General features: G+C 31.0%; 1 protein-coding gene across 2 annotated transcripts; it reads right to left on the bottom strand.

Annotated features, from left to right (window-relative positions):
• Positions 1-345: 345 nt before the first annotated feature.
• LOC125575796 (probable xyloglucan endotransglucosylase/hydrolase protein 11) lies at positions 346-5,917 on the bottom strand. 2 transcript variants are annotated; one of them, XM_048734878.1, is made up of 6 exons: positions 4,467-5,917; positions 4,040-4,140; positions 3,779-3,966; positions 1,582-3,664; positions 1,447-1,473; positions 346-1,326 (listed from the first exon to the last, which is right to left on the bottom strand). In XM_048734878.1, exons 1-4 carry the CDS (start codon positions 4,660-4,662, stop codon positions 3,295-3,297), a joined length of 855 nt encoding a protein of 284 aa, XP_048590835.1. In that variant the 5' UTR covers positions 4,663-5,917; the 3' UTR covers positions 346-1,326; positions 1,447-1,473; positions 1,582-3,294. The 2 variants fall into 2 exon arrangements, with proteins under 2 accessions (XP_048590835.1, XP_048590836.1); XM_048734879.1 differs by lacking the exon at positions 1,447-1,473.
• Positions 5,918-15,758: the final 9,841 nt, after the last annotated feature.

The following is a 15,758-nucleotide window of genomic DNA, read 5'->3' as shown; positions in this document are numbered from 1 at the left end:
TCGTTGTGGCTTGTGGGTGTTACCGATTTGAGCGGTTTGCGTGGTCGACAATTTGACAGCGGTTTCAGAGTCCGGCTATGGTTTTGTCTCCTCCGGAGGGTTGTCCAACTTCCGATCTGTCTCTCTATATGAGTGGCAGTTAGATGGGTGTACACGGTCACGTTGGGATGCAATGGAGGCGGTAATCTCCAGCGTATTCAACTGAGCGATGGCAGCGTTGGTTTACAGCTTCTCCTCGTACCGTCGGTGGTTTCTTTTATCTCTGCTTGTTTTGGACCCGTGTTCCGATTCTTTGCCTGGGAGTGCTCTGGGTACTTATAGGAAGCTGTAGGAGCAGTTGCATTCAGGGTTAGACGGCGCCCTTCTCTCAGTAGCTCGCGGCAACTTGTAGGTTTCTCATGTTGTTCTCGGGTTTGATAGGTTCGAGCCCGTCTCGTTGTTAATCTTGTATTTCCCTTGAGTTGTGATGTTCATTGTATGTGGCTTTGCTGTTGTTCGTAGTTTGTTCTTGTGTTTTGTTGTCGTTATTTTTTTTCTGCTACTAGTTTTTTCTGTATCATCTATCAAAATTTGAAAATTGGTATAATATTTAACATTTTACCGAAAAAAAGGAAATTACTATATAATGTTTGGGAAAATCTAAATATTACACATGCAATTGTACATTTTTCTTTAATAAATATTGAAAGTTGTCAAAAGAAGAAAAAAAAAGAAGAATCTAGTTCATCGTTTAACTTTTGGCGGTTCTATTCCATGATGCCTAAAAGAATTTTTTTTTTTTCGTATTTTAAGAATCAGTTGCTATTGTTTGTTTTTTATAAGAATAAAACAATGAATATCTCTTATCAATCTTCAAATCACAAGTTCCCACATTGGTTAGACAAAAGAAAGAATAACAATACAATAATTCTTATTTGAAAATAAGTTGGTAAATGTCCTCAACTTTTAATTTTTTTTGTCAAAAAAAGACTTTTAATTTGTTTCATCAACCATGTTCCGGAGAAGAACATTACCTTTAATCCCTTACAATATTTTTTTATTGTTCTCTCGATTTTTTTTTTGTCAATTTTTTTATTATGAAACATTGTTCACTACAACCAAGTTACAACATAATCCTTCTTGCTAAGTCTTGCCTGTTTTAGCAAGAGCATCACCAACATTAAGACAGACCCTAGATACATGATGAAAACTGTAATTTCTCTGTTTTGAGCCTTCCGATATATCCTTCAACACAGAGAAAGCTTATGTGGTCTAATTCCTCCAACGTCTTCGTCTGTCTTCCTCCTCTCCCAAATTAAGTGAGCGCATTCATCAGGTATCACGTCTCTTCATGTATTAATAGAATCAAACGACAAACCAACATCAGAATTAACAACAAATAATGAGTTCAGGCGAGGAGATGATTTTGGAAACAACATGAAAACAGAAGAAAAAGAAAACTCAGACCATTAACACCTCGAGACAAAGCACAACCTTCAAAAGGATACATGGACTCGAATCAGAAATCAAGAATCTTAATAAGAAGATATACCAGAAAGGGTCTGATAAAAATCGGAGAGAAAATAGAGATTTAGAACTTACGGAAGTGAGAGATACGTCAAAGATAGAGCTTTTTGTTTTTCGATGCAGCGACATAACTCCATAGCCAAACATTCTTGTTCTGATCCTCCATAACTACATTAACAGTTTCTCTCGAGTTTAAGTGGAAACTAAAAAGGCGCAAAGGTAATTAAAAGTATACAAAATAGGCTTACATGGGCCTGACTTCGTATCTACGCTAACTTCCCTTTATGGGCGCGGCTTAGTTGTCTCGAAGCGGACAAGTGCTTTTGCCGTGGACTTCAGCTGACTCGGAGGAAGCGTGTTAACATCCAGAGTTGTGATATACAGAAAGGCTTAAGAAAATTAATTTGGCTACCTATGTCACCAAAGTTGACTTACCTTTTCCGGAGCACATCCTGAAAGAACTCCAGAGTTAAACGTGCTTGAACTGGAGTAGTGGAAAGATGGGTGACCTATTGGGAAGTGATTCGCGATAGTATACGAGTGAAGCCAGGAAAAGGTCGGGTGGTGATTGCAGGGTCAGTAAATAGTGATTTCGAGCTTTTGGAAAATTAACGGACCGATCGTCAGACGGGATGGGCCCACGAACCGAGAGAGCGGGTGTGGGTGGCCCATTAGCCGTGGACAGGTCGGGGCATTACAAAGCGGCTGGGAGAGAGAGAGAGAGAGAATCATCATCGTTAAGAGGAGAGATGGAGAAGGTGGGAATCGAGAAGCTGAAATCGTTGTAGGAGCCAAAGAATCTGAGCTTGACAAAGTTTGAAGCCGTTCATCGCATTCAACACAAATTTATAGGCGGAGTTGCAATCGGTTACCGTAGATGACAATGAGGAAGAAAAACAGAAACTAAAAACGTTATGCTTGGATCTGATGAGTTCCAAAGGGACACTGCGACTCAACTCTCTTCTATAGCATCTCACTGAAACAAACTTTAGATTATTTGGGCCAATATGATAATATAATTAATGGCCCAATAAAACCAGAAGCCATAGGAAACTTTAGATTATTTGGGTAAAGATGTCCTATCACATAGAAAAATGAGTAGTTTTCAAAACAAGAAAAGAGAGATGTATTTTTCAAATTAAAAATCATGAATAAAGTATTTTCAAATTATCCCTATGTTATATGTATGTATAATTTATATTTTATATTTTTAAATATTCGTTTGATTATCGGTTCGGTTTGATTTATTCACATAAAGATCATTAATGTTTGGAATCCATGTTATGCAAGGAGACATTGCTTTTGCTATTTTGAATTGAAGGGTGATATAAAATTTGGTCTATTTCCGACATCATATCCATAATTTATCGCATTCATCATAGTTAGAAGCTCCAGCTCCATATCTGCAGGCTATATTTCTTGGTTTCAATATGACACCTTTCGAGTCATGTAGAAAATGAAGAAATAAATTAATCAATTTTCGGAGGCTTCATGAAGTGTTTCTTTAGGAATTAAACTTCCATTTGTGATTATTTTGGATATAAAGTTTTATGAACTGCCAAAGTTTCAGTCCAATTTTGATTTCAGTTATTTCAATTCAGTTTCAATTCGGATCTTCGGATCCATGCTTTTTAACGAGGCGTATCAATATAGCTAGCAGCGATGGCAATAAAGTAGTTATTTTGATTGATATACTTTCTATTTGATAGTAACATCGTATTACAAAACAATGTTACAGTAACATTTATTATTATTTCAACGGTTTCCGTTTTTGTGGCGAATGAAGTATTAAATTTTCGCTAATTGTGACTTACATTCTTTAGGCACCTCTGGATATAGCTTTCTGTCAGAGCAATAGTCATAGTCCATGTACACTTTCCTTGCATTCATATACAGTTTTCTCTCTCTAGAGCTCAGCTGCCAATTTTCTTTGCGATTCCACCAAAATTCAGGACCAAAGCATTTTTGTATACCAAAAAAATCAGTTACACACCCATCAATAGTTGATGCCTGGAACTCAGCAGTGTAAGGCATCTCCTTGGGGTCAACTATCGATCCGTTTTTCACACTCCCATGCATAAACATCGTTTGCACAGATGGGTACGAAATGCCTGGATTCTTCCTGTACACTCGGATCGGTGTATCATCTACATAGAACCTGACATTTGTTGAAATACATTTATGTTAATATACTTTCTATATTTAATATGTTAATCATGTCAATCAATTGGTTAAGTTATATGATCTCACAAAGTGTTAAAAAAATACTCACACAAGTTGATGTTGGTTCCAAAGAAACCTATATGAATGGTAATTTTTTGTTGGATCAAACCAAAGATGAAACCTCTGATCTTTATCTCCTTCACCGTTTATAAATATATTTGTATTCAGCAAATAAGCTGGCCCATTTCCAAAAATCTGGAAACATAGCTGGTCATTGCGGCTTGATTTGGACATTAGCTGCATTCAAAATTAAAACATATTTCAAGAAGCCATCTAGGTACGTAATTTTATGTCATTCATACATACTTACATAGAAGGAAGTAACGACTCTCGTAGACTTGGTTTGGGGTGCCTTGATTCTCATATTGAAAGATCCTGATCCGTATATCGAGTTTGATTCAAACCCCGACCCTGTTAAGGAACATGGGACCAAATCATAAGCATCGTCTAGACAAAAACGCAAGTTCGTAACATACATGTAGAAACAAAAACGCACCAAATAAACGGAAAATTATTTTCTGCTATCTGGTCTTTTTAGAGATGACATTTAGAAAACAAAATGTTTTAAATTAAAAACGTTTTCAGTTTATGATTTTAGATTTTATTTTATTTTTGGTTGAATTATGATAAGGTAAATGTTGATGATATTTTTGATTAGAATATATACAAATTAAATGTTTTTATTTGTGTGTATAAATCTAAGGCTTTAAAGTAATTAAAATGGAGGAGTTATAAACCAGATTTATGATCGAGGGTGAGGTGGAGCTCAGAGGTTTCGTTAATAACCAAAGCTGGTTGTCCCCATGTTTTGTAGTAATTATGTCCCCATGTCACGAACCCGGTAGGGTCTTCATCTATAGCCCTCACTGCGACTGTTAAAACCACCATACCCATCAGTAGAAGAATCTTTTCATCAGATCCACTCATCTTCATATCTTCTCTGTCTCTCTCTCTCTCTCTCTCTTTGCTTCTTTCTCAATTCACTTGAAGACGACAGAACACGACTCTCTCTGGCTATGTTATATAGTATAGAGCAGCCACGTACGTTACTTTCTCTTCTTTTTTATCAAATGAGTCTCCATTCACTGCATCAGCATAGTTCATATTAATGGATTAATATACCACTTTTGCCACCAAAATTATGTATGACTATGATGATGACAAAAGTGTTACATTAATTAATTGATATGTTACTTACTAAATGGTCAAGATAGATTGTATTTGACTAAATATGGTCAAGGATTAAAAATGGTCAAGAGAAATTGTAATACTTACTACTATTTTTATATCAATATTAAATTTTTAGTTTAATTACAGTTTCTCTTGACCATTTTTAATCCTTTAAATTTATTTATAATAAGTTTGTTATACTGCAATTTTTTTCTTTCGTCCTGGTCCATTTATCACGAGAATTGCGTCTTTGATTCCTACGGTAGTTTTTAGTAGGAAAACCGTAATGTTGACAACTGTTTTGCTGATTATATTTACCTACATGGCCATACCACTATTAGTTTTACCCCCAACCTAATGGCTAGAAACATATCTATTGTTGACGCATGAGGTTTTCAAACTGAAAATTTAAAGAATAAAGTATTATATTTAATATTTGATAAGATAATTAAATTTTAATACTAAACTAAAAATTTAAAAATTTAAAATAACTTGTGTGGCCTAACGCAAAAAATCTTTTCATATTGTAGAAAATTTGATTAGCAGATACACGAATAATACACCACCATATAACCACACATTTAAACAAAAGCAATATATTGAAAACTATACGAAATATATGAATCACAGGACTATATTCCAGAATTAATATGTGTTATGTCGCTAACACTATACATATAATTTTGATACTGAAAAAATGTGCTGGATTTGAAATTCGGCATCATGCAGTAATTTTTTTTAATGAGAAATGGATCATAACATATATCCAAATGATAAAAACAAAACAAAATGAAACCACGTAGACCAAGTATTCAAAATGCATGTTAAATCAAAATACATGTTATGACATGTTATACATGTTATAAAATATTATAACATGTCATAACATGCTACACATCATCGAATATTGTCGGATTACAAGTCTGATACACTTTAATGGCTATTGTAATTATGTTGAGGTGTTAGTAACATAACACATATTAGTTCAGGGATGTTGCCATATGAGTTATATAGTTCATGTAATATTTAATACATAGTTTTGTCCAAATATGTGACTATGTAGTGATGTATTGTTCATGTAGCAAACAATCGTTTTTCGTATAATATATAACTAGGTTAAAATCCGCGCCTTGCGCGGAATGAATATTATATATATATATATATATATATATATATATATATATATATATATATTATTTTCAAGTATTCTATATTTTTTAAATATTATGAAATAATAAATATATATTGAATAACTAAAAAATTTATTAACTATTACGTATATAACTAAATGGTACAAATACTTAAATAAATTTTATTAATCCAGCCAAACTTTTTTTTCTATTTTATATGGCATAAAATTAAGTTTAAATGATATTAACATAGATATATAGTACATTTTTAATATTGACATCTGTTACAAAATATTTTATACTCATATTATTTTTGATCATTTGTATTTATTTATTAAAAAAATTAAATCAAAGATACAACAAAAAAATTTGTGGGATGTTTAAATAGTTTTAGTAATTTATAATTTTAAAAACATTCAATACAAAATTTAAAATCTAAATATTAAGTTGTCAATAACTGTTCAAATTGTTTATAAAAAAAATTCAAAGCAAATTCGAATTAAAATACTTATGTATTTTATATGGTATATAATTTATTTTTAAAAACTATTAGTATATATATATATAATATTTATTAGATGAGACTTCCTACTTATGTAATTTTGTAATCATTTATATCTTGTTATAACATAAATTTTAAACCATGGATCACAAAAATTTCTATGTGAGATTTTTAGCAACTTAAGTCATTTATATTCGTTTTTAAAAATTCAAAATATAAAATATATGAAAAAATCTAAATTTTTATTATATAGTTAATGTGGTTGTTTAATTTATTTTAATAAGTTAAAATTAAAAAAAAATGATAGAGAATAGACTAATTTTTATCAAATTTTTATTATTCAAAATCATTAATTGTCATATATATACTTTAGCCACATTAGGTAATTCCGTGATTTTTATTTAAGGAAACAATGAAGAACATTTATGACTAATTTATGGTTAGTTTAATAAAAAGCTTATTATATATTTATATGGACCAACATATTTTTCTAAGGATTCTAAGAATGATTGTGGTGATGACATGTGGCTACTAAAATATGTTGTAATGCTTCTCTTTTAATATATAGGAGATTATCCCATAATTAATTTTTTATTTAAAAAACATTATTATTTAAAATAATACATATACTTAAATTTTAAAACAGTACTCATTTAAAGAACTAAAATCAAATACCATGAATTTACACCACATAGACTACGATACATTAAATTCATAAATATATTTTATATTAAAGTTTATACATTATTTTAAGTCTTAGACTAATATATCTATTTTAACTACAATTTTAATAAATATACTTTTAATTTTTTATTTAAAAGTATATAAACTAGTAATAAGTCTATAAAACTTTCTGACAGCCAAAGAAGTAATGAGGCATAAAATTACTAAAACGTCGTACCAAAGAAATAAAGCAGTATAACACACTAAATTAAGTCATTTTGGGCTAAAGATAACAAAATGAAAATTTAAGAAATATATTTTTTAAGATTAAATTAAGGGAATCAAATTTAAAATAGTAAAAAAAATATCACACAACCAGTTACTATGTGAATATCAAACATGTTTTTAATCATACAAGTTGCCTTCAAAACTAATACTCCTTTTGTTTTATATCTTATTATGTTTAGGTGGATTTTTTATTTCAGTTTGTAAGATGCTTTGAAACTTTTATGTAAAAATTATTAAAATAGTTGATTAAAGTTTTATAAACAAATGAGTAAACGTGTGTTCTTTACAAATTTTACACTATTTATAATAAAGTCAAAAGAAAGTAATTAAATTTTTCTTGATAGCCAAAATAAATAGAGAGATTAGCTCCAAATTAAAAAGAAAATAGAAATATTATTCACAAAGTTAACGTGTAGCTTTCTGTTCTAAATAGAAATGATTAATTGCTTTTCTATTACCCTTTTGTAATCAAGTGTTTTTTTTTAACATAATATTTTTCTTAATGTGTTTATTTATACTGAAACATCGTATAAAAAGAAACATCGTATATATATATATGTGGCCTAAATCACAGGCTTTTTGAGCTTTAAGTAAGGAAAAACTCTATTGTTAATGATGCCTCATTTATTTATTTATTTATTTTTAATTTCTAATTTTATTTATGTTGAAATACTCCATAGAATTCTATCAACATACTATAAATATTTAATTATGTCATTGCCAATTTTTCACTATCAACTAATGTAACAAATGAAATAGAAGAAGTTTGCCGCTTGTGGTTAAACCATCTCCAATGTGTTGCTATTTTTCTCTCCTAAAAATAGAAGAACTCTATAATACATATGAAATTTGTTAATTCTGTAAAATAGCAATCTCCAAATATAAAGTAAAATATATGAAAATTCTTATTCCTCTATAAATAGAAGAAAATATAGCAATTTCTATTTTAAAAGAAGAAATAAAGTATAGTTAGACTAGTTTTGACTCTAAATGTTATTATATAGGTAAATATAGGAGTGAGTTGGAAATGATCTTAGTGATCAAATAATTTAACACTAAAAAGGTAATATGCCCAACAGCTAAGGCGTCCATGTGGACATAAAAATCCACCAATCATAGAGCTTTAATTTTCCATGTCACTGCTAGATACTGTCGACTGAAGAAAAATTGATTTCTCCTATAGAAAATGTTAAAAAAGTCCAGCTATTAATTTCTACATCCGTAAATCTATTAGTCTCTTTTCTCTCCTTTCAAATTTGTTTTGTAAATAAGAGGTGGGATGTAGATGTATTTGTACATATGTATTTATATTATAATATTATCATATTCTTTTGTTGTATAGGAAGAAATTAACGTGAAAGAAAAAGAAGTAATATGTGATTTTTATTGATCTTGTTATTCTTCTCACATACAAACACTACTATTTGTAGTAGACAAATTTATTTCTTAGTTATTTTCTCTTTAAAAGATACAAAGACACGTGATCATGATGAGGATAAGAGGGAGACAAGCGTCCATTGGATAATCATCTTTCATAACACTCCCTCTTAATTATCTAATCGTGTATTACGTGCTGACTCGTTAAAACCATGTCATAGAAAAACCCGATGGGATAAAAACTATGACAAGAGAAAAAGAGTACATTGACATAATCTCCCCATGAGAATAATGAACATAGCGTTTTCTTCATTGTCACACAAATGCCGCATTCTGATACCATAGACGTATTTTCAGAATGTTGTAGTTGAAAAAGCCTTTGTGGACAAATCATCTGGATTATCGCATGACCGTATATACTCGATGTCCAAATTTTGATTTTTTCCCGAGCTCTCGAATGTAGGATAGGATTATGTTTTGTTCTGTCGTTCTTGATATAAATTACATTGAGTTGAACGACACAAGCTGAGTTATCTTCAAACACTTTTGTTAGTTCTTTCTTTGTATTTATTATGCTTGCTTCTTGTGTGTGATGACTCATAGACCTAAGCTACACACATTCTTGACATGCTTCGTGAAATGTTATAGTTTCTGCGTGATTTAGCGAAGTTGCAACCAGAGTTTGTTTCTGGGAACGCCAAAAGATTGCAGTTCTACCAATAGTAAAAACATAGCCATTTGCGATCGAGCTGTATGAGAATCTAATAAATATCTTGCATCTACAAAATCGACCTACCAAACACGGGGTTTCTAAAATAAATCAATTCTAAATCAAAACATACCTTGGAGAAGAATGAATATATTCTTGATTTTGTTCTAATTTTTAAAGCATATGTGAGCTTATATATCTTGCAAGTCAGTTTTGATAAAATATAGTTTTAGATACCAATTTATTTGCACGATACAGTTCATCGCCTATATACAATCCAAAAGGGATAAAGTATACATAATAATTATAGATATGCTCGCAAGGTTGTTATAAGCATATATGCTGCTGATGAATGAGATATGTGAAATGTATTATCATAGAAAGTTATGGATCCTCATAGGATAATACATTTACATAATTGACTGCGTGTCATTGTGAAATTGTGAATCTCGTATTCCAACTGTAAAGAATCCAATTTGAATATATGTCCTGCAAGGATGGTTTATGAGTCTACGAAACATAAGAAACGCGATAGATTACTTTGGTTCCAAAGAATCCTCTAAAAGGAGCAAATATATGAATAGATGATGAATCTTTTAAAGAACGTTGATATAATTAATATTATAATCAGATACGTGAGTAGATCATTGATGATGATAAAAATATCTTGATTAACCATGTCATTAAGGATGAAAAGATGGAAGCAGAGATAAAAATAGATTTTCGATAATAAAAGAGAAAATGTGTGATACAAATGAGGATCATGAATCTACCTCTATATATGAGTGTAAAAAAAAAGATTGGCCAAAAGTGAATGAGGCAATCAAGTGATGTAAAGCTTGTTAGAAAAACGATACAACTTTGAACCAGAAGTCCAAGCATCTAAAAAGTGTACATTTTTCCAGAGAATGAAATGAAAAATGACCTTGTAGTATGAAAAACGGTTTGTTACACGTTTAGTGGAGAAAAACATAGTGGATGCAGTATATTGGTATGTCTGGCATGATGTAAAGATTTAAGTTGCATTTCCAGTTATAATTATTGGAAAGGACGAGGATATGGAAGTTGTAGAAACTGCTATCGTGGTCGTGGAAGAAGACGAGAAAGAAGATTATGTCCCTATGATAAAAGAAATAATAAAAACTTCCACAAAAATGAAAGTGGCCCGAATGATAAAAGACAAACAGAGAAAGTTTGCTACATATGTGGTATGAACAGATATTGGGTACGTATTTTTCGTACGCCAAAATATTTAACCTATCAATATCGAGAATCAAAAAGAAAAAGAGAAAAGACGTGAAATAAACTTCATCTCCTATGACGAGGACAATCTTTTCATGACTTGAATAATAATACTTATCTTGATATTTTAAATACTTTTTTTTATTCAGAAAATGTAAATGAAATTTTGATGTGACATGAGAATAATCTTCCTGAAGAAGATAAAATTTATTATTTTATATAATGGTCAAAGTTCATACAAATGCATATTTTGTGAGTTAAATTGGAAAGATGCAAGTTTTTGAGATTCAAGATGGAGATATATATTTGGCAGATAGTGTTTAATCGTACATGATCACTAAAGGTAATATCTCTCATCTCTCAAAAATAAATATTACATTGGAAATCTTAAGAATAATATTGTAAAAGTTATTATTTTCTCTATAAGATCTTATGATGGAAAGACATACATAAGAAAAAGATGGCAAAAGTATAATGGACTGTAAATATGAAATTTAATATATAGTCATCTCCAATAATGTTATCAACATTATTGTGAAATGTTGAAAAACATGAAAATTTTCACATATAGCATGCTTTTTTTTTAAATGAAAGAACCCATCATGGAAAATGAATCATCAAAAAAGAAATTGAAAAGTTCTATCATATCACTCTCTCAAGTCGTTGTCTCACTTCTCTCTATCTTTCTTATTGTTTCATCAAATCAAAAAAAAAAAATATATATATATATAATAAGAAATATTATATCAGCTTTAATATTTCTCGACTTAGAGCACATCTATAGGTGAGAGTCTTACCAAAAAGATCTAAAAGATTAAACATTTATTCTCTAATAAATAACTAAAAAAAAAATACAAAGATAAAAGAGACAAATGGAAAGGTTGCACGCCAGACAAAAATTTCTAAAAACATTTTGTTCGGAATGGTGGCAAAGAACCCAATTTGCTTCTCTCTTCAACTTTTACATTTTTAAAATTTTATTACTCACAGAAACTTGGTTTAGAAACTATCAATAACATTGTCTTACATAATTTACAACACGTTAGAATATTGATGATTATTCATAGACAGTTGTCTTATTCTCACCTCATCCTCCTCACCAACACATGTCATTATCAAGTTGAAAGAGATGATGACTATGCAATATATCTATTGTACTATAAATGATATATGTTTTTTTTTATTTATATCATTAACAAGAATCTGAAATAAAAGTTCAACAACTCTCTCTCTCTCTCTCTCTCTCTCTCTCTCTCTCTCTCTCTCTCTCTCTCTCTCTCTCTCTCTCTCTCTCTCTCTCTCTCTCTCTCTCTCTCTCTCTCTCTCTCTCTCTCTCTCTCTCTCTCTCTCTCTCTCTCTCTCTCTCTCTCTCTCTCTCTCTCTCTCGTGACTCTCTTACACCAACAACATATATATAATAAATATAAACTTCGTTACATATATATATATATATATATATATATATATATATATTTATATATTTTCTCACATAATATGCAACACGTTATCAGCACGAACGCTCTCAAGCCACCGAGGTGAAGTTTGATTTATGTATTTCAATAAATCTAGTTTATATTAATTATATTATTGTTCCGGAGTGATAGACAAGCACAAAATATTATACGTAAGGTCCATGGACGCAAGCAAAAATAAAACATACATTCATATATCTTAAAACGAGTCTTTAGAAAAAGATGTCAAATCTTCACGAGCTCCAACAGTTTTTCGAATGCTATGGTCCTTTCTACTGGTCACCTGCAAGAAATGGTGAGGAGTGAATGAACTAGTTTCACTCAGTGAGCCAAAATTCCCTATCTAGCATGTAAAACTATCCGTCATCCCAAACCAACCCCAAACACAAGCAAGACGGGTAGTACAACAACCAATATTTAAATAGTAAAGAGTGAATGACTAAAGCAATAACCATAATAAATCAAAGCACTCTTTACGAGTGCTAGCACATCAATCAAAGATATTTAATCCTAGGGACCAACGTAATCATTCTTCTCCACAAAAAGAACACAGGTAATCTCTTCACCATTGCACCACAAAGGCGTAAGCGCTCAGGAATCACCCGGTCACGGTCCTCAGTTGGAATCACCGTGCCCCGGTCCTCAGACTCGCCGGGGGCTGTCACGTCCACGTATGACACTCGGCCTTGGTGATCAAGCCAAGTTAAACCGAGTCCACCATTTTTAGGACCACGGCCAGCTCAGTGGTACCACTTGAGGAAAAAATGACCTGCAAACTACTAGAACCACCACGAGGTTCTCACATAATAGTACCAACACGAGGTACTTATCATAACAACATATAATAATCACACAATTATACACAATAATCTGAGTGCTTAGACCAGTCTTGCTATCCACTTTTCCCAGACATCGTCTCAAGCCTCGGAATCACAAACTGACACCTAGACCGGTCTGGCTTTTATAGGTCGAAAATTGTCTCTAATGTCAGGAACCTGCATTAAAATTTATTAACAAACAATTAACCGTAACTCACAGTGATTAACCGATGTGGCTTGACTTTCTGATTCCGAAAGTTGACCAAACCTTTTTTATCCACTCCAAACCTTCGTCTTGACTCCATAATATTAACCCCGTAATCTCGTAGTTTAACTCGTCATGATTCTTTTAGTAACTCTCTAATACTATATACATTATTTTTTGTTTGCTCTTTTCTTTCTTTTCTTTTTATTTATTTTCTCTTCTTTCTCTCTCTTCTTCTCTCTTGGTCGCTGATCTTAAAGTTAAAGAAAGTTCAGCCTCTTTTTACAGTCAACCTTGATGTATAACATTGTGAAATATGTCATACTCTCCATTGACCATATTTAAGAAAACATGACTAAGCTTCAAAGGCATTTGTGCTTCATGCCACGTTCAGATGACTAATCTTCAAAGCATCACTTGCTTCTTTTATAACAAGGCCACATACTCATTAAACCAATGAGTAATCACTTATTTCTTTTCTTGCTTCATTCTTTAACCATGTGGGCATGTTGCATGATAATTAAATTAATCATCACCTTCCCTTCTTATTTGACATGTCCTCCTTCTCTTTTTTTTTAAGGATGATTAATTAATCCAAATTTGGTGGCCAAGACTCCATTCTCATTGGTTACCTTACTCTTTCAAAAAAATTGCTTAATTATCAAGTTAAGCTATTGACTTACTTTTAATGACATTGAATCACAACATTAAACTGTAGTTAAAATTCTGACGATTCCATTTATCGTCGATACTATTTTGAGCTCCGTATTTTATCTCCAGAAAAATTTATGTTCGAGAATAAATTAAAAACTCGTTTAAATTTCTCAAAATAATTATTTGAATTGTTTATTTAAAAATTTTTTTTTTCATGAAGACGGGGTATTACAACTATGTAGTAGGCTTTACCACAGCGAATAAGAAATTGTCAAAATGGTAGACGATGTCTATTCAAACCATGTGGAAGGTTTTTCCTCCGTTAATAAAAATGGTCAAATGGTAGATATGTATCCTTGGACCATACAGAAGGCGTTGCCTTTTTGAATGAAAGATGATCAATATGGTAGATTATGTCTCTTCGGATCATGTGGTAGGCTAGGCCTCCGATTTTATTTATGCTTTTAAATTTTTGCCTTAATTTTTTTCCTTTAACTTATGCATTTAAATTCTTGTCTTTATTATATTTTTATATAATGTTCAATGAATAGATTTATCATGTTGAAATTGATAAAGCTTAAAATAAATACCATGATATTACTGAGAATAATTATATGACATGGCCAGTAGGTGCAAAGATGCACTTAAAAGAAAACGAGTTTTTGGAAATCATCAATAACTTGAAAACTATATCGGATGAGAAAACGATAAAGTTATGATATTTACATGGTCTCGATGCTGGTTTATATATGAGATGTAACATGAGAAAAGATCCTGAAGATTTTTAAATAATTAAATCCTTTAAAGAAAAGATTCACCATATAGTTGGAGTTGATGCAAATACTTTGTATAATTTTTTAAAAAAAACTTATGATAATAAACCATCATTCCCGTCCTCCTGGTATTTCCATTCCCTCTAATTATAGTAATTAGAAATGATGAGAACGTGGTAGAAACAACTATCATGGTCTTGGAAGAGGACGAGGGAGAAGATTATATCCCTATGATGAAATTATTAATATGAACTTTCACGAAATGAAAGTGGTCGGGATGTCAAAAAGCAAACTGAAAACGTTTTCTACAGATGCCGCAAGAAAGAACATTGAGTATGTATTTGTGGTATACCAAAATATTTAGTTGATCTGTATCAAGAATTAAAAAAAGAAGTGAAATTAACTTCATCTCTTATGAACACGAACCATTTTTCATGACTTGAATAATGATACTCATCTTGATGTTTTGTATTTTCTGGTTGATCCAGAAAAAAAATGGAAAATGTCGATGTGACATGATAGTTATCTTCCTGAAGAAGATATAAATTATTACTTCATACTTATAACTTTATATTATGAAATCAATATTATGTTAAATTTTCATATCAGTTCATATTTTGTGAGTTAAATTGGGAAGAGGTCAGATTTAAGAATCATGATAGAGATATGTATTTGGCAGATACTTCTTCATCGTACATGATTATTAAATGTAAAAATTACATCTCCTTCCTCAAATATATATGATATGTGGTAATATAATTTTTTTATATACTCTACAAGAGCTTATGATGCAGAGACATGCATAAAAAATGGCAAAAAGTATAAGTGGTAGTAAGCGTAAATTTTACTAATATATAGCAATCATGGTCCAATAATGCTATCAATATTATTGTGAAATGTTAAAAACCATAAGTTTTTCACATATAGCATGTCTTATAGAAAATAAAGATATGGAGATGAATCATAATGTTTATAAAATTCATTGTAGGTGATTTCTTTAAACAGACCTTGAATCATATATCTCAC

Source organism: Brassica napus, chromosome A6 (genome assembly GCF_020379485.1).
Source record: "Brassica napus cultivar Da-Ae chromosome A6, Da-Ae, whole genome shotgun sequence".
NCBI classification, from domain to species: domain Eukaryota; kingdom Viridiplantae; phylum Streptophyta; class Magnoliopsida; order Brassicales; family Brassicaceae; genus Brassica; species Brassica napus.
The sequence above is the reverse complement of the archived record's forward strand: the minus strand, read 5'-3'. Positions and strand labels throughout refer to the sequence as shown.